General features: G+C 34.4%; 1 protein-coding gene across 1 annotated transcript; it reads left to right on the forward strand.

The window, feature by feature from the left end:
• Nucleotide 1: 1 nt before the first annotated feature.
• LOC132715242 (ATP-dependent RNA helicase DDX51-like) lies at nt 2-27,207 on the forward strand (the record flags this gene model as incomplete). The annotated part of the gene is given in 15 exon segments (XM_060698233.1): nt 2-141; nt 8,656-8,924; nt 8,926-9,371; nt 10,656-10,806; nt 11,395-11,540; nt 12,389-12,505; nt 12,972-13,033; nt 13,784-13,892; nt 15,306-15,440; nt 16,818-17,073; nt 23,605-23,678; nt 24,517-24,632; nt 24,903-25,019; nt 25,717-25,882; nt 27,094-27,207. Coding segments are annotated over 15 exon segments (2,301 nt in total), but the record flags the coding sequence as incomplete, so codon positions are not given.
• Nucleotides 27,208-27,212: the final 5 nt, after the last annotated feature.

The raw sequence follows: 27,212 nt of genomic DNA on the forward strand, positions 1-27,212 counted from the left end.
ATTGGTCAATTAATCCCGGAAATGCCTCGTTTTGAAATCAAAGATGTCTGCGCCCATGGCCAAAACATGTCGTTTTAAACTATTTTAAGATTTACGTCTTTACATACGTCAAATAAACATGTCACTATTTGCTGTTGAAAGGTAATCATAGGGGTTAACTGGAGCGAGTAATTAACCATTGTTTTTTTATGATACTCTAGATAAAACTGTCGAAAGTCCCAAATGGGCAGCACGAAATAACCAAATCTTCCTAATTCTCCCAAATATTGTCCAAATATTGCCCAAATATACCCTAATATTGCTCAAATGTACTAAAAAAAATGTTTAACACTAAAAAAGTGCTGTTATTATTATGAATTATAATATACACTTTCACTATGATCAAGGGACTGGTTCCCGGATTCCCTTGTATCATCTCATAGCTGTCTCTTTAAAAAGTATCCAATTATGTATACCTGCTTAGAGTGATCGTAAATGATTTTAAAGCAGTATGATGTAGAACTAGAACTATGATTAATCAAACATACCCAAATATACATTTTCCTATCATCGTGTTTTGAACCAAAATATGCAGGGGAAAAGTCTATGCATCTGTTTTCAATCAGAATTTCTCGGATTTTATCGTTGTCTTATAAGTTGAAAAAGTTGCCTCTGGCCATTATCGGAATACACCGCCGTTTATTATTGTGTTACAGCGCCAAACAAGAAATGGTACTGAAAATTTCGCTGATAGGTATAGATTTGTATATGTTCTTTTTCTTTTTAAATATACACATGTAGTCTAGCCGGGCAAGCCATTAAGCTGTATAATCATATCTTTATTTTAATTTGCAAGTAATGAACCTTGATAAGCGAATGTCACAAATTTATTTTCTTACAACATCGGAACTGCCCATTTTACAGAATGAATGAAAGTTATAGCTGACTAAGTCATATTATTTTAATATGAAATTAGGCAAAGCCTATGAACGGGGAAGTCGTTAAAAAAAAAATTCCCAATTTTTTTTTTCCATTTTAAAGGTGTCATTCGGTATTTCATGCACCGCTTCCGTTTTCACTTGGAACACTCGACAATTATTATGTATCCGAAAAGTTGAGATTTGTTCCGTTATCCGAATTCCCTGCCTATTAAATTATCATTGAGTTACATTGTAAATGGCAGCGCCAGACTAGAATTGACACTGAAAAATTCATTCATGATAGGTATAGAATTCTATATATTTTTTAATTGTTTTTTATTTGATTTTCTTTTAGATATACATGTGTAGTCTATAGCCAGGCAAGCCAAAGCCCGGGCCCACAAATTCTTTGACTTCCCTGTATTAATATTGATTCATTCTCACATTATAATCTGTATTATATACAAACAAAAATGAGTATTGTTATATTTGGGTATTTTGTGCTGCCGGTCCAAAATATTTTAGGGTATTTGTGCATCATTGATCAGACACTTCACCCCAAGCCATTTTTTGAAGACACAGCACCCATCATAAAAGGCAAAGCCTCAAAGCACGCTTGATTTACCTATACCATGAGATAGCATATAATAATTGTTCATTTTTATTTGACATTTTCCGTTTTAAAAGTGTCATTCGGTATTTTATGCACAGATTTCATTTATTCTGGTTCCCTGTGACCTGTCCTATTATTGTTCCAATAAAAGTAAGCAGAACACCAGTCTACACATCCATTTTCAATCAGAATTCCTTGGCTTGTATATTTATTTTATAATTCGAAAAGTTGCCATGTGTCAATTCAGTACTTCTGACAAAGTTTTCAGAACCATCACTATCTATACCAAATTACAGTCAACTCGGCCCCAAGTTAACCCGGCCTCAAGTCAATCCGGCCCCAAAATTGGTCAATTCAGCCCCACATTTTTATTTGTGGCAAATAACTAATAATAAAAATAGGACCGGGTTGACCAGATATCAGATTGAATTGGGGCCGGATTGACTAATGTAGGGCCGGATTCACTTGAGACCGGGTTGACTTGTACCGTCTATACCTAACAGCGAATTTTTCACTATCATTTCTTGGCACCGTAACTCAATGATAAAAGGCTGGGTATTTCAACAATAAACCAAACTTTTCTTATCTCCCCTTGAACTTAGAATTTTCCTTAAAAAATACTATTTTTTACTGTTACTTCTTTATTATGCCCCCATTTCGAAGAAAAGGGGGTATATTGCTTTGCACTTGTCGGTATGTCGGTCCGTCGGTCCGTAGACCAAATGGTTTCCGAGTGATAACTAAAGAACCCTTAGGCCTAGGAACTTCAAACTTGGTATGGTGATTGGTCATGACAAGTAGATGACCCCTATTGATTTTGGGGTCAAGGGGTCAAAGGTCAAGGTCACATTGACCTTGTAAGCAAAAACGGTTTCCGATCAATAACTAAAGAACCTTAAGGCCTAGGAACTTCAAACTTGGTATGGTGATTGGTCATGATCAGTAGATGACCCCTATTGATTTTGGGGTCAAGGGGTCAAAGGTCAAGGTCACATTGACCTCTTGGGTAAAAACGGTTTCCGATCAATAACAAAAGAACCCTTAGGCCTAGGAACTTCAAACTTGGTATGGTGATTGGTTATGACCAGCAGATGACCCCTATTGATTTTGGGGTTAAGGGGTCAAAGGTCAAGGTCACATTGACCTTGTAGGTAAAAACGGTTTCCGATCAATAACGAAAGAACCCTTAGGCCTAGGGACTTCAAACTTGATATGGTGATTGGTCATGATCAGTAGATGACCCCTATTGATTTTGGGGTTAAGGGGTCAAAGGTCAAGGTCACATTGACCTTGTAGGTAAAAACGGTTTCGGATCAATAATGAAAGAACCCTTAGGCCTAGGGACTTCAAACTTGATATGGTGATTGGTCATGATCAGTAGATGACCCCTATTGATTTTGGGGTCAAGGGGTCAAAGGTCAAGGTCACATTGACCTCTTAGGTAAAAACAGTTTCCGATCAATAACGAAAGAACCCTTAGGCCTAGGAACTTCAAACTTGGTATGGTGATTGGTCATGATCAGTAGATGACCCCTATTGATTTTGGGGTCAAGGGGTCAAAGGTCAAGGTCACATTGACCTCTTAGGTAAAAGCAGTTTCCGATCAATAACTAAAGAACCCTTAGGCCTAGGAACTTCAAACTTGGTATGGTGATTGGACATGACCAGCAGATGACCCCTACTGATTTTGGGGTTAAGGGGTCAAAGGGCAAGGTCACATTGACCTTGTAGGTAAAAATGCTTTCCGATCAATAACTTAAGAACCCTTAGGCCTAGGAACTTCAAACTTGGTATGGTGATTGGTCATGACCAGCAGATGACCTATTGTTTTTAGGGTCAAGGTGTCAAAGGTCATGTAACATTGACCTTGTAGGTAAAAACGGTTTCCGATCAATTAACTAAAAACTCTTAGGCCTAGGAACTTCAAACTTTGTATGATGATTGGTGGTGACCAGCAGATGACCCCTATTGAGTTTTGGGTCAAGGGGTCAAAGATCAAGGTCACATCGACCTTGTAAGTAAAAACGGTTTCTGATCAATAACTTAAGAAAGCTTATGCCTAGGAACTTCAAACTTGGTATGGTGATTTTCCATGACCAGCAGATTACCCCTTTTGATTTTGGGATCAAGGGGTCAAAGGTCAAGGTCACATTGACCTTGTAAGTAAAAACGGTTTCTGATCAATAACTAAAGAACGCTTCGGCCTAGGAACTTCAAACATGGCATAGTGATTGGTCATGATCAGCAGATGACCCCTATTGATTTTGGGGTCAAAGGTCAAGGTCACATTGACCTTGTATGTTAAAACGGTTTCGGATCAATAATAAAAGAACCCTTAGGCCTAGGAACTTCAAACTTGGCATGGTGATTAGTCATGACCAGCAAATGACCCCTATTGATTTTGGGGTCAAGGGGTCAAAGGTCAAGGTCACATTGACCTTGTAAGTAAAAACGGTTTCTGATCAATTAACTAAAAACGCTTAGGCCTAGGAACTTCAAACTTTGTATGATGATTGGTGGTGACCAGCAGATGACCCCTATTGAGTTTTGGGTCAAGGGGTCAAAGGTCAAGGTCACATTGACCTCTTGGGTAAAAACGGTTTCCGATCAATAACAAAAGAACCCTTAGGCCTAGGAACTTCAAACTTGGTATGGTGATTGGTTATGACCAGCAGATGACCCCTATTGATTTTGGGGTTAAGTGGTCAAAGGTCAAGGTCACATTGACCTTGTAGGTAAAAACGGTTTCCGATCAATAACGAAAGAACCCTTAGGCCTAGGGACTTCAAACTTGATATGGTGATTGGTCATGATCAGTAGATGACCCCTATTGATTTTGGGGTTAAGGGGTCAAAGGTCAAGGTCACATTGACCTTGTAGGTAAAAACGGTTTCGGATCAATAATGAAAGAACCCTTAGGCCTAGGGACTTCAAACTTGATATGGTGATTGGTCATGATCAGTAGATGACCCCTATTGATTTTGGGGTCAAGGGGTCAAAGGTCAAGGTCACATTGACCTCTTAGGTAAAAACAGTTTCCGATCAATAACGAAAGAACCCTTAGGCCTAGGAACTTCAAACTTGGTATGGTGATTGGTCATGATCAGTAGATGACCCCTATTGATTTTGGGGTCAAGGGGTCAAAGGTCAAGGTCACATTGACCTCTTAGGTAAAAGCAGTTTCCGATCAATAACTAAAGAACCCTTAGGCCTAGGAACTTTCAAACTTGGTATGGTGATTGGACATGACCAGCAGATGACCCCTACTGATTTTGGGGTTAAGGGGTCAAAGGGCAAGGTCACATTGACCTTGTAGGTAAAAATGCTTTCCGATCAATAACTTAAGAACCCTTCGGCCTAGGAACTTCAAACTTGGTATGGTGATTGGTCATGACCAGCAGATGACCTATTGTTTTTAGGGTCAAGGTGTCAAAGGTCATGTAACATTGACCTTGTAGGTAAAAATGGTTTCCGATCAATTAACTAAAAACGCTTAGGCCTAGGAACTTCAAACTTTGTATGATGATTGGTGGTGACCAGCAGATGACCCCTATTGAGTTTTGGGTCAAGGGGTCAAAGGTCAAGGTCACATCAACCTTGTAAGTAAAAACGGTTTCTGATCAATAACTTAAGAACGCTTATGCCTAGGAACTTCAAACTTGGTATGGTGATTTTCCATGACCAGCAGATTACCCCTTTTGATTTTGGGATCAAGGGGTCAAAGGTCAAGGTCACATTGACCTTGTAAGTAAAAACGGTTTCTGATCAATAACTAAAGAACGCTTCGGCCTAGGAACTTCAAACATGGCATAGTGATTGGTCATGATCAGCAGATGACCCCTATTGATTTTGGGGTCAAAGGTCAAGGTCACATTGACCTTGTATGTTAAAACGGTTTCGGATCAATAATAAAAGAACCCTTAGGCCTAGGAACTTCAAACTTGGCATGGTGATTAGTCATGACCAGCAAATGACCCCTATTGATTTTGGGGTCAAGGGATGAAAGGTCAAGGTCACATTGACCTTGTAAGTAAAAACGGTTTCTGATCAATTAACTAAAAACGCTTAGGCCTAGGAACTTCAAACTTTGTATGATGATTGGTCTTGACCAGCAGATGACCCCTATTGAGTTTTGGGTCAAGGGGTCAAAGGTCAAGGTCATGACCAGTAGATACTTGATAACCCTAATTAATTGTTTGATCACTGGGTCAGAAGTCATGCATAGTTACCTTATCACATGAATAATTGGCTGCTGATTGGGGGCATACATGTTTTACAAACATATCTTGTTTCTTAAGGGATCAACCTCATACTTCAAATATATGTACCTTATCATCATCCCCATCTTATGTGACAAGGTTCATAACTCTAGCCCCAGTATTTTCAGATTTATCTCCTCTTTAACTTAGAATTTTCCTTAAAAATATTATTTTTTACTGTTACTTTTTAGCTCACCTGTCACAAAGTGACAGGGTGAGCTTTTGTGATCGCTTTTCGTCCGGCGTCCGTCCGTCCGGCGTCCGTCAGTAAACTTTTACTTTAAATGACATCTCCTCATAAACCACTAAGCCAATTTCATCCAAACTTCACAGGAATGTTCCTTTGGTGGTCACCTTTAAAAATTGTTCAAAGAATTTAATTCCATGCAGAACTCTGGTTGCCATGGCAACCGAAAGAAAATAGCTTAGCTATTTGGCATGAAACATCTTCTAGTGAGTGTCTACCAAGTTTGTTCAAATAAAAGCCCTGGGGTCAAAATTGGCCCCGCCCCGGGGGGTCATTGATTTTCCCTATATGCATATAGTAAAAACTTAAAAAATCTTCTTTTAAAGAACCAAAAGAGCTAGAGCTTAGATATTTAGCATGAAACATGTTCTAATGGGTGTCTACCAAGTTTGTTCAAATAAAAGCCCTGGGGTCAAAATTGGCCCCACCCCGGGGGTTCATTGATTTTCCCTATATGCATATAGTAAAAACTTTAAAAAATCTTCTTTTAAAAAACCCAAAGAGCTATGGCTAAGATATTGAGCATCAAACATCCATTAATAGGTGTCTACCAAGTTTGTTCAACTAAAAAGCCATGGGGTTCAAAATTGGCCCCGCCCCAGGAGGTCATTGATTTTCCCTATATGCATATAGCATGAAACAAAAACTTCAAATAAAATCTTCTTTATGCAAAGAATCTTCAAAGAGCTAGAGCTAAGATATTTAGCATGAAACATCTTCTAATGAGTGTCTACCAATTTTGTTCAAATAAAAGCCCTGGGGTCAAAATTGGCCTGCCCCAGGGGGTGCATTGATTTTCCCTATATGCATATAGTAAAAACTTTAAAAAATCTTCTTTTAAAGAACTCAAAGTGTTTGAGCTAAGATATTTAGCATGAAACATGTTCTACTGGTGTCTACAAAGTCTGTTCAAATAAAAGCCCTGGGGTCAAAATTGGCCCCGCCCGGGGGGTCATTGGTTTTCCTGATATGTGTATAACAAAAACTTAAAACTCTTCGGTGAAAAAACCCAAATAGCTAGAGTTTAGATATTAAGCATGAAAACATCTTCTAGTAAGTGTCTACAAAGTTTGTTCAAATAAAAGCCCGGGGGTCAAAACTAGCCCTGCCCCAGGGGATGTCATTGTTTTTAACTATATTTGTATAGTAAAAAACTTAAAAATCTTCTTTGAAAAAACCCAATGAGCTAGAGCTTAGATGTTTAGCATGAAACATCTTCTTATGGGTGTCTACCAAGTTTGTTCAAATAAAATCCCTCAGGTTAAAATTGGCCCTGCCAGGGGGAGGGGGAGGCCAATATACAGATGAGCGACCTCAGGGCCATCATGGCCCTCTTGTTTTATTTCTTAAGTGATCAACTTTATACAGATATATGTATCTTATCATTAACAACATGTTATGTGACAAGGTTTTTAACTCTACCACCAATATTGCAAGAATTATCTCCCCATAAACTTAGATTTTTCACTAGAAAAATGTTATTTTTTTACAATAACATTTTAGTTTTAAGAGTATCTACCTCAAACTTCAATCATTTTTTACTGTTTATGCTTTATTTTTTAAGGGATAAACTTTTTACTGTTACTTCTACAACTACAAGTACAACTTACCTGTAATAAAATGAACTCTTGAAATTTTAGTACATCATTTTTGGATCTTCATATAACTATCGTCAACAAATCTATTCACACAAAAATCACTGATAAAAGGATGACCTTGACCTTTATATAGTTAACAATCATGTCCCGACTGTAACTTTGTCTTGCATTGAGGGATTTTGAAATAACTTGGCACAAATGTCTATCTCATGACAACATTGTGTTGGCTCCAGAACAACATCCCTTCTTCAAAGGTCAAGATCACACTTATATTTTGTAGGTTCATGCTATCACAATTAGAGGTTATAGGTACCCATATTCGTGTACGGACTATAACTTTGTCATGCATTGAAGAGTTTTAAGATAACTTGGCACAAATGTCTACCACATCAGGATGATTGTTTATACATATCATCAGTTATAATTGGTTGTATTTTTAGCCTGTAGATTAAAATATCCCACATGACCCCTGGGTTAATCTGTAGGCACATATCATATATGTTGCTTCAGATAAAAATGAAAACCCTGTAATACACATGTATGTGTATTGCCACTGATGTATTATTATATATGTATTTTGCAGCTGATGTTAACTTATTATGGTCAGTTCATTCTTTGTTTCCCACTGTCTAGAATCTACATATTAAAGCAGCACGCCTCCAGATTTATGCTTATTTTTATGAAAATTTTGAAATTGAAATTTAATGTATAATTATAATATATAGTAATCAAAAGCAAGCAATTTATACAATTTCAATGTCACTTATAGCCCACGAAAAAAATATCCATACTGCATTAGTAACGAAGTAGATATATAGTTACACATTATGAAAAATTCACCATTGATTGCTCATAACATGTAAATTATAACTTGAATCTTGATTTTTTCTACTTTTCCAAAAATCTTAGTACATTTTTCACAAGTTTGATTTATTGAAATATTTTGGCTCATCTAGATGCATGCTGCTTTAATACATTTATGTGAATTTAATTGATGGTATTTAGAGTTTGGTATTATAAAGTATTATGGATATTTTAGGTACCTTGGAGATGAATCAGAAGAAGATGCTAATAAGAACCAAGCATCAGATATTCTAGAAAAGTTGCAAAAAGAGGCAAAAGCTAGGAGAAAGAGTCTAAAGAAAAAAAATGACACAAACGATGTTAATAATGTTACTACAGTGACCATATCAGAAGAAAGTGAAAATGAACATGAGGAATTTCATGAACAGAAAAAACAAAAGAAGAAAAAGAAAGCTAAAGAAAAAGGAAAGGACAAAGAATTAGAAAATATCTTTAGAAATTCAACTTGAGGAGAATGATGACTTAAATATTGTGAAAAAGAAAAAGAAGAAGAAAAGGAAACATAGTGATATAGGTATTGCAAACGGTAGTGTTGGTACTGATGAAACAGAGTATGACACACCTTTGAAGAAAGGAAAACTTGGAGAAGAAACAGAACAATTTGAGAGAGAAACTGACAAACATGTTAAACATAAAAAACATAAAAAACAAAAGCACAAACATGGTTCAGATCTTGATGAAGAGAGAGATGAAATAGTTAACGATATGGACATAGATGTAGAAAAGAACGTTGCTGAAAATGATATTGGTGAGGTTGACGAGAAAGTGGATTCTGAAGATGAAGTTGATAAAGATGAAGTTGACAAGCGGCCATATGTGGGAACAGAAAAAGAGACAGAGATTGGAGGTTTTACTGTAATTGGAAACGTTCGTCCTGCTAGACTAGAAAAGGTAATTTTTTATAATTCTGACATTTCTTCATCATTCAACATCTTTGTCATTTAGTGACCTTAATAGGGCAATAATTGATGGTAGTAATATATAGGAAGGCCTCATAGTATAGTATAAATGCTATATATGCTGATAAATAACAAAATAAACATTGCTTATTTGATATTATTCATGTTGCTGAGAACAATATGAAGGAAAACCTGGTTGATGTAATCATATACATGTACATGTTACTTTGTACATGTACAGGGATAAGGGATTATTTTTGGCTTATTTTATAGCCCATATTCGGTCATATTCCCAATTAAAAATAGTATATTTTTCCCAATCCACAGGAAAAAATTCCCAATTGAAAGTTAAGAACAAATGATAACAAATTCTAAAATCTTTGAAAATAGGGCTTCTCTTCTATTGTAGAGCTTAAATGTTAAATATGCTGTTTTAGACGGTGATTCTTTGCATTCCTGTAATCACTGCAAAATTTAAGTCATGCATTTTTTCCCAATTTTGGTCATGTTCCCAAATTCTGGAAAAAAAACCCTGATGTAGTGTTACTTTGTACATGTAATGTCAGAAGAATTTGACACTGGAGGACAATCAGAAGGGCCCTCATTTTACATTTTTTTATGGTCGAAATTCGGCCTTGTTCTCTGGAATCACATCTCAATTAATATATTAGTTAGACTACTGACAGTGATGGAGCCAGATTTGACTGTGAAATATATTCAAATTAGGTTTGTAACAATTATAAATTTCTTAAAATTATGGTTATATTTTTCTTCAGTTTTCTTGTGTAACCATTCTAACACGAACCGCATTTTTCTCTATTGAATATAGAAGAAGCGAAAATGCAATGAAATCACTGTTGACATTCTATATTTAGATATGTGACGTACATGTAATCATTATACATGTGACGTCACATACCACTAAAAAATCTGATGAGCAGAAAATAAGTACGGAAACAAATCAGGTGCAATTTTGCTTAATATCAGGTAGGCAGCATTTATATATTGATGTCGTGCTAGAATCAAAATAATATATCCAAATCAGTGATTTTATCGCTGATGATAACATCACTGTTTGTCGTTTGGACGCATCATTACATCACTCGGGCTATGTCTTCATGATATAATTCGTTGCACATGAACTCCAAACAGTGATGTTATTGAGTGATAAAAATCACTGTTTGGGATATGTTCATATATAATTTCTTAAATAATTTATTAATTAACAGGCATGCCTCTAAGTTATAGGCTGAAATGATTTTTGTTTATTTTGTAGGTGAAGCGTGTATTACCAGAATGGTTGTCAAGTCCAAGTATTATATCCTCAGATTTGGGCTCAGATAAATTACCTATTTCAGACATGCCAGGCCTAGCACCAGATCTAGTAGAAAAGCTGAAGGAAAATAAAATTACCCATTTCTTTCCAGGTTTAATACTTTTACTTATTTACACATAATTATATTAATCAGATTTATATATAATTATATCAATTTTATTGCAGTCAGGACAAGTAAGAGTTAATTGAAATTAAATTAATAGCTTAAAAAGAAAGAAAGAAAGAAAAAACAAAGAAAACAAGAAAAAAAATTAACAAAATTAATCATTTGTGATATAAGATGGAAATCAGTTTCCTTTAAATTTATTTAAATGCAGGTTTAAAGATATATAATGCTCAAATTTGATATAAGACAATATTGATAATGGCTACAGTGTTTTTGTTAAAATTATAAGAATGAATATGTTTTGACTTCACACATAATACATGTATATGTTTAAAGTTTACACACTAATTTTAGGAAAATACCAACTTAAAATGATCTGTAATAGAGAGCACAGCTTCACAAACATAGTTTATTCATTCCTTTATCTAAATTAGACATATTCAGTAAGAATTTATAGTTTTAAGTAAATTTCTTTGACTTAGATATTTTACTAAGAAAGAGTGTAGTATATCTTTAAATATTTGTAAGGATTCAAATATTTCTCATGTTTCTTATATTTTGTTTATTTTTCAGTTCAGAGACATGTTATTCCTGCCTTACTGGAGTCCAGCATTACAGGTTTTCATATAGGCAGAGCAGGGTACCGACCAAGTGACATCTGTGTATCCGCACCAACAGGAAGCGGAAAAACATTAGCTTTTGTTCTACCAATTATTCAGGTATTTTTTCATCACCAACGCCTTCATTTTGTTTTGTTAATTATACATGTAATAGGTAAATAAATAATATGTGATACTTTGTTAGTATCAGTAACTGTTAGACATACGAAAACATATTAGAAAGATAAATGAAAGTTAAATATGTGATAATATATATGTATAAAAATAAAATGCTCATGGATGTATGAAAGCATGTTACAAATGGTGTAACAGAATGAAAGTGTGATAACTGGCTTATTGTTAATATATCCTGTGTAATTATCATGCTACACCGGGTCACAGAAGTTTTACTTTGACACATCAAGAAAAACGTTTTATCGAGGTTTGACTCATAGAAGTTCTTCTGTAGATCAAAATGACCCAACATAAGCAGGTCAAGGTGACAGTGGGCTATAGAACTTTGTCTGTTACTAATAATATATTCTTATGCTAACCCTCATGACCAGTAAGTTTTATCTTGTTAAGCAACCATGATTGTATCGAAGTATATATGAGCCGCGTCACGACAAAACCAACGTAATGCGTTTGCATCCGCGCAGTCTGATCAGGATCCATGCTGTTTGCTTACAAACCCTAGAACAAGTAGAGAAACTGATAGTGAACAGCATGGATCCTGATCAGACTGCGTGGATGCGCAGGCTGTTCTGGATCCATGCTGGTCGCAAACCCATGATGTTGGTTTTGTCATGACGCGGCTCATATTTTGGTGTAGAGAATTTGGAGCAAAGTGAACAAACTTTGTTTTGTAAGCTCTGTTTTCTTTTCAAAGCAACCATGTAAAAAGTATATTTTGTTGTAGCCAGTTAAAACAAAGTGAACAAAATTTCTTATAAATTATTTATGTACAGGGCCTGAGATCAAGAGTAACCTGCGAAGTTCGAGTCCTAGCAGTGTTGCCAGTGAGAGACCTAGCAACCCAGGTATTCAAAGTCTTCCAGGCCTACTGTGAAGGTACAGATCTGAAGGTATGATTCTGTAAAATGCTGTGTAGGTAAAAAAATTAAGATCTTTTTCCTGATTATCAGGCGTTTTACAATTTTACATGCTTGCAGTAAATTTTACTCTTTATCTGTATAGAACTTTTGAAAATAAATTTAAGCTACATTTAAGGTTGTTAGGGATGAGGATATTAAATCTTCCACTTAGCATAAAGGTGAAATTTCTTTTGTTTGGAATAGCAGGTAGTTTGTCATATATAGTCAGTGTTTTTGGGTTTGTTTTTTTAAGTGTTTTTTGGGGGAACAGGTCTGTTACTTTTTATTTTAGAAAAAAAAAAAAACTCATGAAATTGGTGAATTTATAAATAATATAGCCAAAATATGGATTTTCTGGATACTATTTTGAATGCAAAAAATTAAAAAATAATGTTTTAAGTCTTTTCACCCTCATTGTAGCTTCTATAAATAAACATGTTTTTTTTTTCATTAACAGGTTGGTTTGATGATTGGTCAGAAGACATTGCTAGCAGAACAACAGTCACTTGTCAAGAAAAGGTTTGTTAGTAGAATTTCATAGAAAAAGAAAATTTCAATTTTTTAAATATTTTTGGTATATTTTTTTTTTTTAGGTGAGGGGAATGGGGCTCATCTGAACAGATGGGCTTATAAGTTCAAATATAAGAGGGCTTGGTATTTTAAAGCTTATGTCACATATGTAAAAATAGATCAACAACAGTGATTTTATTTACAGGGACCCGGCACAGTGTTGGGATAGTGTAAAAAGTAATTCTAGAAAAAATATATACACTATATATAATATATAGACTACATGTTTATACATGTACAATATATATATTATTTTCTAGAATTACTTTTTACTCTACCCCAATGTGATTTTATCATATATTTCATACATGTGAACTTTTTTCGATGATCAAAAAGAGGGAGATTTAAGAATTTGCAATAAACAAAGAAGGAAAATCTGATATCAGAAATAGGGAGATTTCTTTAATTTTCGAAAATACCCCTTATTCTATGAAAAATCTTTGAAAATATGGCTGCAGAAAGTGGGAGTCTCCCGCTTAAAGTGGGAGAGTTCACATGTATGATATTTACACACAATTTTGGTCCTTCTATCTTCAATAGGAATGTGTTAGAATATAAACAATCATTTTCAATACCCTATACTGTAGATGTAATTTTATACTATGGTAATACATTCACATTTGTAGTTGTTTCAGGCGGTGTTATGATCTTTCATATAAGTACATGTATATTTATACAAGAGTGTTTACTGTATCCTAGGTTACGAGGATATCACAGTATGGTTGATATAATTGTTGCTACGCCTGGCCGTCTTGTTGACCATATTAATCAAACAGAAGGCTTCAATCTAGGACATCTTCGATACCTGGTTTGTATCTAGATTAACTTTTTTACAATTTAAAGTAACACTTATAGATAAGGCTCCCACGTTTACAATTTTCTGTAAACGTTTACACGATTGCTAAGAACCTAAACGATACCGTTTAAACGTTGGTACTTCTATGTACTATACTTCACCATGTATTCGAGTCGGCAAATGATGACATACTTTCTATTTTTAATACATATACAAATAAATAATGTCCAGGGCTCTTCACATTTGTGTCGGCACACATTTTCTGCATTGTGTCCCAATTTCGCTCTTTTGAAAGATCAAAGGAAAATCAACTTTACCAAAAATTTATTATTATGCCACAAGCTATTATTGCACGGTGATGCTGTTCGGAGGGTTGTAAACACTCATTTTTTCATTTTTACTTTGGAATAAACCAATTGGAATTGATAAAAGCCGTGATTACAGGCAATGATTAAGGTATTCCGTAAGACAATATGGTAATTTCGATTAAACGGTAAAAGATATCGTAAACATTTAGGAATGAAAATCGAAACGAATCCGTTTAAACGTTTAACCGTGGGAGCCTTACTTATAGAAAAAGATTACATCCCTCTACCCCTGTCCCATGGTTTTTCTCCTGGTTACATGGCAAAAGTAATGTAAATGCGACTAGAACCACAAAGAAAGCTTGAAATAAGTAGAAAATTTGTTTGTTTTATGTGTAAGATTAAATTATTTTTCACTTGTGAAGACCAGATCGTACATTTTGGCTTATGGCCTCGCGACTCATGAAAATGTTGCGTCTGATGTGCACTGAGTGAAAAATGTTTCGATCATGCATGCAAAGCAAACAGATATGGTTTATTTAATGTCAACAACATATGATGATACATTACAGCTCACCATAGGCTTATTCTATTATACTTTAATTTTACTCAATTAACTTCTGATTTAAATAATATTTCTTGATTTCGGTTAACATGTCTTATTAGTTATCTAAGTATTGCTGGCTGTATGGGTTTAAACCCGATCAGGGGCAATACGTTGTTTCCTTGAGCATGAAACTGTATATTCATTACTTAGTACTGGTTGGTTCCATGAACAGATTCCAGAGTGTTCAAATAAGCTTATAGCTTCCAACACAACTGAACTAAAATACGTTCGTATAAATTTAAAATATGAGCCGCGTCCTGATAAAAACAACATAATGGGTCTGCTGACCAGCATGGATCAGACCAGCCTGCGCGTCCGCCGATCTGATCAGGATTCATGCTGCTCGCTATCAGATTCTCTATTTGTTACAGTGTTTGTAAGCGAACAGCATGGATCCTGATCAGACTGCGCGGATGCACGGGCTGGTCTGGATCCATGCTGGTCGCAAACCCACTATGTTGGTTTTTGACGTGACGCGGCTCATTTCTTTGATAAACTCTATATAATCTACAGGTGATAGATGAAGCTGACAGAATGATGGATGAGATAAAACAAGATTGGTTGATCCAGGTAGAGAACTCCGTGTATAGATGCCGTCCCCGGCCGGGACCTCTTACGGCGTCTTATTGTCAGAGGATGGAAATGCCAGTAATGTTTATACTTATTCTTTCACTTAAATGTTTTACATAAAGAATGTTGTACCTCAGATTCAGAGGTAAATAAAGACATATGGCAGCACTAATTATTTCATTAATTATAACCTTCACAATTACTTTTGGGTCGATTTTTTTCGGCTGAAAATATGAGTCAATCGTTTTAACTTTTGACAGCAACATTGTACCGGATGTTTATGAAATTGTGTTAATTCCACCACCTTACTATACATACGATAACAACCGATGATAGTCTGAACTACAGTAGGTTACCGTTAGACTTTGCAAAGATTCAGACGAAATTTAAAATAAAATAATCACCGAGTTTACTTTCGGTTACGTTTATGCGACAAAAATGTTGCTTATTGCGTAACCTCAATTTTGCGTGCGTTTTCATACGCTTAAATTTTGTTATGAATGCGTAAACCTCTTATTTTCATGGGTAATTTGCGCGTATACACATCTTTTCTGGAGCCCTGATATGACACATCAGCAGGGGCTTAGTGTCAGGTGATTTATTTATGAACTGGTTTCAGTTCTACAAAGAACCTCGAGAGTGACTAAATGATTAATGCGTCAGAAGAGTCATCTAAGGATTGCTGGCCTCATTTGATCAAATCCTTTCAGGGGCAAGCCTTTTTTTCCTTTAATAAAAAACTTACACTCATTGTTTAGTACTAGTGAGTTCCAGGAATTGAATGGACAGTGTTACAATAAGTTTATAGCTTCCAACAATATTGAATTAAAAATAAAAACATATGAGCTGCGTCATGACAAAACCAACATAATGGGTTTGCGACCAGCATGGATTCAGACCAGCCTGATCAGGATCCATACTGTTCGCTATCAGTTTCTCTACTTGTTATAGATTTGTAAGCGAACAGCATGGATCCTGATTAGACTGCGCGAATGCGCAGGCTGGTCTGGATCCATGCTGGTCGCAAACCCATTATGTTGGTTTTGTCATGACGCGGCTCATATTAACTAATGCGCCTCCATCAAATGTACCTGTAAGTAAAAGTAGTCTTTTGAAAGAGAAAAATGGTGTGTAAAACTTTTTTCAACAATTTTTGTGAAAGTGAATTGGTTAACAATATAAGATTTGTAAAACTATTAATGATTATGTTGATAATATTCACCATGTCCGCATGTAATAATGAGTAGAATTTAAGAGAACTCTATGCAGGACAAGTAGAAAAATGTTGTCTACACATTGGATCTAGAAACTACTTGTCCTGCAGAATGAGTGACTGAAAATATTTGTTCGATGTCTGATTCAGTATCATGCAGTTGTACATAAAAAACAATAATTATTATTAATAAGTTATTCAGTCTCTGGAAATATTATTACACTTTTATTTCTAAATTACAGTTACAGAAACTTCTATACTCCGCAACTTTGTCACAGAATCCTGAAAAACTTCAAATGCTGAGTCTGTTCCAGCCAAAGTTGTTTACATCTGTTGTCAAAACTGGAATAAAACCAATACAGTCTAAAACAGTTAACGAAAGACAGGACAGTGGAGATAAACTGGCAAAGAGATCTGTTGATAAGGAATCGGACAATGATGCTGATTTAGAGAGTGACTCAGACACAAATAATGTTGACAATAAATCTGACGGTAATATATTTAAGAAATAATATCGTTTTTAGCGGTGTTAATTAAGAAATAATATATCCCAAACTGTGATTTTATTGCTCAATAACATCACTGTTTGGAGTTCAGATGCGGGGAATTATATCACGAGGGCGTAGCCCGAGTGATATAATGATACGCATCCGAACGACAATAAAAGCAATAAAATCACCAATTTGGATATATTATTTCGATTCTAACACGACATCAACAAATAAATGCTGACGTACTTGATATTTAGCCAGATGTGTTTCTGTACGTATTGTCAGCGCGTCACATTTTTAGCTCACCTGAGCATGCTCAGGGTGAGCTTTTAGGATCGATGATTGTCCATCGTCCGTCGTCCGTTCACATTTAGTTGTTAACACTCTAGCGGTCACATTTTTGCCTCAATCATCATCAAACTTGGTCAGGATGCTTATCTAGTTGATAGCTCGGATGAGTTCGAACATGGGTCATCTCGGATGAAAAAGTAGGTCACCGGAGCTAAAAATAGAAAAACCTTGTTAACACTCTAGCGGTCACATTTTTGCATCAATCATCATCAAACTTGGTCAAGATGCTTGTCTAGGTGATAGCTCGGATGAGTTCGAACATGGGTCATCTCGGATGAAAAACTAGGTCACCGGAGCTAAAAATAGAAAAACCTTGTTAACACTCTAGCGGTCACATTTTTGCATCAATCATCATCAAACTTGGTCAGGATGCTTATCTAGTTGATAGCTCGGATGAGTGTGAACATGGGTCATCTCGGATGAAAAAGTAGGTCACCGGAGCTAAAAATAGAAAAACCTTGTTAACACTCTAGTGGTCACATTTTTGCATCAATCATCATCAAACTTGATCAAGATGCTTGTCTAGGTGATAGCTCGGATGAGTTCGAACATGGGTCATCTCGGATGAAAAACTAGGTCACAGGAGCTAAAAATAGAAAAACCTTGTTAACACTCTAGCGGTCACATTTTTGCATCAATCATCATCAAACTTGGTCAGGATGCTTATCTAGTTGATAGCTCGGATGAGTGTGAACATGGGTCATCTCGGATGAAAAAGTAGGTCACCGGAGCTAAAAATAGAAAAACCTTGTTAACACTCTAGTGGTCACATTTTTGCATCAATCATCATCAAACTTGATCAAGATGCTTGTCTAGGTGATAGCTCGGATGAGTTCGAACATGGGTCATCTCGGATGAAAAACTAGGTCACAGGAGCTAAAAATAGAAAAACCTTGTTAACACTCTAGTGGCTACTGTTGTAATCCAAATATTTTGTTAATTGGTCTGAAAGTTTGTTTTGATGATTTCTAAGTCAAGTTCGAACATTGGTCATCTTGGATGAAAAAAACTAGGTCACACTGCCCAAATATGGAAAAACCTTGTTAACATTCTAGTGGTCACATTTTCGACTCAATTATCATCAAACTTGGTCAGGATGCTTGTATAGGTAATTGCTTGGATGAGTTCGAAATCGCATGTGGAACTAGGTCACCGGAGCTAAAAATAGAAAAATCTTGTTAACACTCTAGTTGCTACTGTTTTGATCCAAGTATCCTTGAAATTGGTCTAAAAGTTTGTTTTGATGATTTCTAGGTCAAGTTTGAATATGTGTCACCTGGGTAAAAAACTAGGTCGCACTGCTCAAATATGGATAATCCTTGTTAACACTGTAGTGGTCACATTTTTGACTCACCTGTCATGAGACTTGGTCAGAATGCTTGTCTAGGTAATTGTTTGGATGAGTTTGATAAATCAGGTGAGCGATCTAGGGCCATCATGGCCCTCTTGTTAGTGGTTACGTCACGTGTATAATGATTACGTCACATGTCTAAATATAAAACGTCAAGCAGTGATTTTATAGCATAATAACACACACTTTCGGTTCTTCTATCTTCAATAGGGAAAAATGCGGGTTGTGTTAGAATCGGCTATTTAACACCAGTTTGGAGTTTTGATGCGTAGGAATTGACCACGAAGGCTGTATACCTGAGCGGTTAGTTTTTTCGCATCAAAATTACAAAACCGGTGTTAAATAGCCAATAAACACTGACATTATTTCAATTCTAACATGATAAAATAAGGAAGATCACTAATGTTATTTTTTTCAAGCGGAAATAACTTCAGGTACCGATTTTTGTATAATGCTGTTCAAATTTCGTACCCTACTGTTGCTAAGATATAGAAATTATTAATCAAAAGAAATAATAAGAAAAAAACGTTATTTTATCAAGTTTTCAACAATAAAAACTTACGTCGTATTGTGTTTACATCAGTGCCCCATGAAATAACGTCAGCTTGTTTATGAATGAGTTGTTTACTTAGGATGATGTCATTACGCTGCTAATGGGTTTGTCAAAATATTTATTAACTGATATGAATCAAATAAGTGGCGTTAGTGTATGTGAGATATTATTTCGGTATTGTAAGAAATAAAAACATACACGTAATAAGAACTGAAAATATAAATAAAAATGCTTTTTATGGTTGCTTTAAAAGGCTTTGTCAACTATATAATAGAGGGTGAAAACATAACAGCCGCATATACAAGTAGTCCCTAACCAGTGTTTATTGGCAGTTTAACACCGTTTTTTTCACAGGCAATCGGTGCGTGGCTTGGATAGTATCTGGGATGTACTATAACGTATCGTATGTTCCAGATAGTATACATGTACATGACCACGCCCACTTATTTTTTATAAATATTTTTTTTCCACTAGATCTAATAAAATATTTTTTCATTCAAAATGTTTTAAAAATATCTTATTTTCAATAAATCAACAAAGAAAATTTATTTTTAAAAATTTTATCCATATATACTATAAATACAGTAAAGGTAGAAAGGTTCACCAGCGGGCCTACCACCAGGCCTTATGTTACCTCCCAGATCTTTGTTAATTATCAACCAATTTTCACCAAATAAAGTGCAATGTACGCAGACATGATTTCTCTTTCGAAAAATGTACAATATTAGACAAGTTGGTACGACAAAAGATGGAATTTTAAAGCGAAAATGCACTTTTTATCTAGGTCGGCCATCGCTTGACCGAGCCGAAAGTAGACGATTTTGAACATAAATCGATCTTTTTCTTCATAACAAACTAATGTCAGTGCATGCAAACAGTTGAAACAGAAAAGGCAACTATAATTCTATCGCTTACCGGTCCAAAGTTAATCCAAAACGTCTGTAGGTACGCACTTTCGGTAGTTATTTGCACTAACTTTTTAAATTTCCCGACATTGTACTTGTATACAAATCCTGATCCGGATATTCAAAGTACGCATGCTCGGTTCCCGCTGGTACCCAGCTTCGCTCAATTTTTATTATGCGAAAAGGGGTACGCATCAGGTACATCCGGGTCAGCATTTGTATACATGTAATGTCAGGAAATTTAAAACCTACAGACGTTTTGGATTAACATTGGACCGGTAAGCGATAGTTTTATAGCTGCCTTTTCTGTTTCAATTGTTTGCATGCACTGACATTAGTTTGTGATTAAGAAAAAGATCGATTAATGTTCAAAATCGTCTACTTTCGGCTCGGTCAAGCGATGGCCGACCTAGACAAAAAGTGCATTTTCGCTTTAAAATTCCATCTTTTGTCGTACCAACTTGTCTATTATTGTACATTTTTCGAAAGAGAAATCATTTCTGCGTAGATTGCACTTTATTTGGTGAAAATTGGTTGATAATTAACAAAGATCTGGGAGGTAACATAAGGCCTGGTGGTAGCGAACCTTTCTACCTTTACTATATATATAGTATATATGGATGAATTTTTTAAAAACAAATTTCCTTTGTTGATTTATTGAAAATAAGATATTTTAAAAACATTTTAAATGAAAAAATATTTTATAAGTGAAAAAAAAATATTTATAAAAAAATAAGTGGGCGTGGTCATGTACATGTATACTATCCAAGCCACGCACCGATTGCCTGTGGTTTTTTTCCTTCTTTGTCTATAGTGACAAAATCACGTGGAGTGTTAAAATAGATTATTCTTTTTTATTTTTTTTATTTTTGTTGAATAACTCATAATTGATGGAATCTTTCAGTGGCATAATTGTGTTTTTGATTACTCGTCGGGCAAAACTATTAAATAAAAAATTGATAGAATAAAAGGAATAACCGTTTTATCTTGGTGACAAGAACTCGTACTAAAAATATCCTAAATAGAAAACTATTACATTCTGCTATACAAAATTATTTTCATAGGTTTATTGAAGTACATACATCAATAAACGATACATTCGGCCGAATTTTAATCCATGCCAATGAAACAAAAGTTGAATATTTACGGATAGCCGATATATTGGAGATTGTTATAAAAGTGTAAATTTTCTGTACTTTTATCTAAATTGGGGTTAAGAAATGAGTTCCTTATAAGTGATAATTCCTTATAACCGTGTTCGCTATAACCGTATGTTTTTATTTGAAATAAAGAAGGGCAAAATTGGGGCCAAAATAATTTGTTCCTTATAACCGGAGGTTCGCTATAACCGTGTTCGCTATAAATGAAGCTTACTGTATTTATCACCATATCAGAGATCTGCCGAGGACGCGATTTTGCGCCATTGGCGCTAAAAAAATGAGAATGGCGCAGGAAAATCGGCAGCAAAGGGCCATGGGCGCATCTAAAATCTTAGCCAGACTTATAAGAAAACAAAACTGTCTGCTGGGTTATTTAGTCATCCAGTCAAAACTGGTACCAACAGCAACATGTTACCCATGCTCCTGTAATTACGCATATTCTTGAGTTTTTCCATTCCCCTATAGCTAAAATTTGTCCATCTTATCTACTTACCGCATTTCTTCTCATAATCCCTTTCCCACACAGATACTCATTTCTACTACCGTAAATTTAATCCAATAAAACAAACAAACAAATTATACAACTACTTAATATTTAAAATGATTATCGGTAACTGAAAAAAAAGTGTTGCTATTTTAAGAAATGCTGTAAGTTACAGTATAATCTGACAGGTGTTCAATTTTATCAACCCTAAGGTCACTCAAGTTCACGCAAGTTTTGGCTGATGAAGTGTAAAAAAAGATGTATATTTCATCATCAGAATATTTGACAGGGTGATTAACCAATCAGAGAAACATTGTGTATGACTTTTTTCATGATCAAAAGGTCTGTCGGCAAATGTCTTTGATGTATGCTGTCTACACAGAGGCAAACAAGGGGCACTAAAATTCATCAATATACAGTGGTAAGGGACATTTGGTGCAAAGTAGGAACAATTAAATGGATAATGCACAATATAAGACTTTACAAGTAAGAACCAGCAATTATGTGAATAAATTTGCATATCAAATTTTTGAGCAGCCATTTAAAAAATATTTTGCCTGCAATTAATATTAGTTAGAAAGTTACCATGTAGGCATAATTTTTAATTATTGGTTAAGTACTGAATTATAAGTGAACCACTTGTCATAAAATATGATATAAGTTTTATTACCAGGGAAATTCAATTATCTACAAACTTTTTAATAGTTATTTTGGTTAGGGATTAAACGATGATCGAGTATAATCGAAAATTGATCGTTTAAAGGACCGATTGGCGATGATCGATTACAAGGTTTAATAATCGATCATCGGTAATTTATTTTTTTGCTGTTACTTAAGTGCCTCACTGTATTATAACAACACTCTAAATTAAAGCCAGCTTTGGTTGAAACAATAATTTGCATTCAATTGAATATGAAAGCATACTGGTGACCATGGAGTTAATAGTGGACAGTGAGGGATATACTATGCTCAAATTTGACATTAGAAAATATTTAGAATTGCTACACAGTCTATTTATTAATATAGAATAAACATGTTTTGACTTCACACAATGAAGATATGTTATGTATAAAATTATTTTACACACTAAAGGTAGTTACAATATCAATATATAGTGTCATTAAAAAAACCTGACAGTTTTGAAAGAACCAACTTAACTTGTTCCCATACATAGTAAGTTTATTCATTCCTTTATTGAAATTGAGACATAATAATTTTATAGATTTTAATGGATTTATTTGATTAAAATATTTTACTCAAGGATGAGCATAGTATATCTGTAAACTAGTTTATTTCAGTTGATAAAGTTGTAGTTACACAAAATATAGAATATTAATGGAATTCTAATAAATATTAAAGCATGATATATGTACATTGTACATATTAACTTTGTTATTGTAAATATTTCGATTATATAATCGATGATTGATCGAAAAGGGTTGTTTGATTATTTTCGATGATCGATTATGATTTTTGTCCGATTAAGAAACCCTAATTTTGGTCAATGTTTACTTATTTTCCCAAGGCCCATACTTTGGTAAAAATGGCCCATCATTTTCAGACCAAGTGGGCCCAGGGCCCAGTACTTTCAAATTCTTGGCAGATCTCTGCCATATATCTGCTGCATGACTAATGCAGTAGGGCTATTTTTGCATATTTTGACCTGTTTTTTTGGCAATTGATGTTTTTAATGTTGTTTCCATGCAGTTCAACAAAAATGATTTTATCATGTAGGTGATGAAAATAGCAAGATTGGTGAGAAACCTGGTGACTTTGTGGGTAAATACGCAACCCCATCTAGCTTATCAGTAAGTAAATTGTCTGTTTGTAAATAAATGTGGTAGACAATTTGTAATGATTACCAATTTATGTCATGTTTTAAACCATTACCAAGTATGTGATGTTTTTTTCCATTACCAATTCATATGTAATGTTTTAAGCCATTACCAATTCATGTCATTTTAAGCCATTACCGGGGCGTCCGTGGCCGAGTGGTTACGGTTGTTGACTTCAAACCACTTGCCCCTCTTCTCTGTGGGTTTGAATCCCGACAGGGACTTTGGATTCTTTCAAGTGAGGAAGCTATCCAGCTAGCTTATGGAACGTCAGTGGTTCTACTCAGGTGCCCGTTTGTGCCTGAAATAATGCACGGAGGGGCACCTGAGGTCTTCCTTCACCAGTAAAGCTGGAACGTCGCGATATGACCTATATTGTGTCGATGTGACGTAAAACCCCAAACAAACAAATAAGCCATTACAAATTCATTTCCTATTATTCTGATGTCCTATGTTTTTAATGGCATGTTTTTAGCCATTTCAATTCGTATTGTGTACTTAACTATTATTCAACAATGCTGATTTTAGCCATTATGTATTTATGTTTGATATAAGCTTGTGACCTTTTATCTCCTATTAAAGCTACTAAGCAATTATTTCTGACCTTGAGAAAGAAATAATGCTTATATTTCCTAAAATTGGTTTTAATGGTTATAGAAATATATATTAATTAATTAAGAGTTTTAGAATAACCAAAGAAAGATTGGAATAAAGTTTGGATAGATCTTTCTATGTAGTTGAACTGAATAGGTATTTTACAATGGTCATGATAATTACCATTAACAATAATAAAAGTTCTTTTTTTATACAGGAATATTACATAGAAACGACAAGTGGTGAAAAGCCATTGATTATACTACATCTTCTTCATCATCTAAAGTATAGAAACATCCTTTGCTTCACAAATTCTGTAGAGTCAACACACAGGTAATTTACGACAATTTGTCAGGGCTTTAATTCAGGCAGGTTTATTTCCCATTACTGGGACATTAAATTTTAGAGTGTCGGATGTTTTCCTTTGATCTTTGATTTTGTGTATATACATTGCAAATTTGTTATTGGAATGATTAATATCTTAAATATTTGATTCTGTATACAAAATGTATTTACATTTTGTAAATTTATATTGCAGATTATTTATGTTTATTTAGTTTATCTTAAATATTTTATTTATTATATTTGTATATTTTGTCACAGGTTGTTTATGTTAATCAAGTTATATGGAGGGATTGAGGTCAAAGAATTCTCCTCTAGTATACATGTAGCTCGCAGGAATGCCATTTTGAAGAAATTTGAGGCTGGCAAAATTGATATGTGAGTTAAATATTGTAACATTTTAATTTCTATTTGAAGTGAGTCTATTTTATAAGGTGTCAGCTTTGGTCCATTAACTGCTTCAGATTTTGCATAATTTTTAATATTTCATGTGTTTAAGGGTTTGTATGAAATTTTATAACTTATTTAACCATTAAAGGAATTCTGTTGGAATGTCATGCATGTGTATTGTGATAGATACATTATGATCATAATTCAAGATATCTTACTTAATAATGAATATTTACAATATCTAAATTCTCAATATCTAAATTCTCAGTATATTAATTTGCATAAATTAAATTCACAATATCTAAATTCATTATATCTAAATTAACAATATCTTTATTCACAATAGCTAAATATACAATATCTAATTTACAACATCTAAAGTCACAATTCCAAAATACACAATGTTTAAATTTCCAATATCTATATTTTTCATATATCTAAATTTACATTATCTGAAATTTACAAATCTAAATTCACAATATATTAAGCCACAATATCTTAATTTACAATATTCAAATTCACAATATTCAAATTCAAAATATAATTATTTGCAATATCTAAATTCACAATATCTTAAATCACAATATCTAAATTTACAATATCTGAAGATGAACAGAAATAGTCTTAAGAAGATAACCTTTTCTATCAATACCATGAGTTAATTCTATATTAAACCTGTTTATAGCCTTGTGTGCTCAGATGCTATGGCTAGAGGAATGGACATAACAACAGTGAAATATGTAATATCGTATGACCCTCCCTCATACATACAGACATACATACATCGTATTGGTAGGACAGCTAGAGCTGGCAAGGAAGGGTCTGCATTTACTCTATTACAAAAGAAAGAGGTATGAAAGTTTGAAATTTATTCTGAATTGAATTATTGTTTGCTATGAATTTTAAAAATATACTATGTACTTTGTGAACATGCATATCTAGAATACATGTGTACATGCATATCTAGGATACATATGTACATGCATATCTAGGATACTTGTGTGCATGCATATCTAGAATACTTGTGTACATGCATATCTAGGATACTTGTGTACATGCATATCTAGGATACTTGTGTACATGCATATCTAGGATACATGTGTGCATGCATATCTAGGATACTTGTGTACATGCATATCTAGGATACTTGTGTACATGCATATCTAGGATAATTGTGTACATGCATATCTAGAATACATGTGTACATGCATATCTAGGATACATGTGTACATGCATATCTAGGATACATGTGTACATGCATATCTAGGATACTTGTGTACATGCATATCTAGGGTACTTGTGTACATGCATATTTAGGATACATGTGTACATGCATATCTAGGATACATGTGTACATGCATATCTAAGATACATGTGTGCATGCATATCTAGGATACTTGTGTACATGCATATCTAGAATACATGTGTACATGCATATCTTGGATACATGTGTACATGCATATCTAGGATACATGTGTACATGCATATCTAGAATACATGTGTACATGCATATCTAGGATACTTGTGTACATGCATATCTAGAATACATGTGTACATGCATATCTAGAATACATGTGTACATGCATATCTAGGATACTTGTGTACATGCATATATAGAACATGTAGAATACTTGTGTACATGCATATCTAGGATACATGTGTACATGCATATCTAGGATACATGTGTACATGCATATCTAGGATACTTGTGTACATGCATATCTAGGATACATGTGTACATGCATATCTAGGATACATGTGTACATGCATATCTAGGATACTTGTGTACATGCATATCTAGAATACATGTGTACATGCATATCTAGGATAAATGTGTACATGCATATCTAGGATACATGTGTACATTCATATCTAGGATATATGTGTTATGGCTGTCTTATTGCATTTATAGTGGTTATTTAACGTAATGTTAAAGGGAGTATTGAAAAGGCACACATATATGTGTATCGTCTGTAATTATAAGAACGTATGTATAAATTAAAAAATGGGTTGAAATTATATTGTAAAAAACTAGAAAAGACTTTCATTTTGTTTGTTTCAGTTTTTCCACTTTAAGAAGATGGTAAGAGAAGCCGGTAAAGGTACATTACGACCTTTGAAAATCTCTAAAGATGATGTTAAACCATTACTACCAAAATATGAAGAAACATTAAAACAGCT

The sequence above is a fragment of the Ruditapes philippinarum genome, unplaced genomic scaffold (genome assembly GCF_026571515.1).
Source record: "Ruditapes philippinarum isolate M1 unplaced genomic scaffold, ASM2657151v2 ctg1706_1_1_1_1, whole genome shotgun sequence".
NCBI classification, from domain to species: Eukaryota; Metazoa; Mollusca; class Bivalvia; order Venerida; family Veneridae; genus Ruditapes; species Ruditapes philippinarum.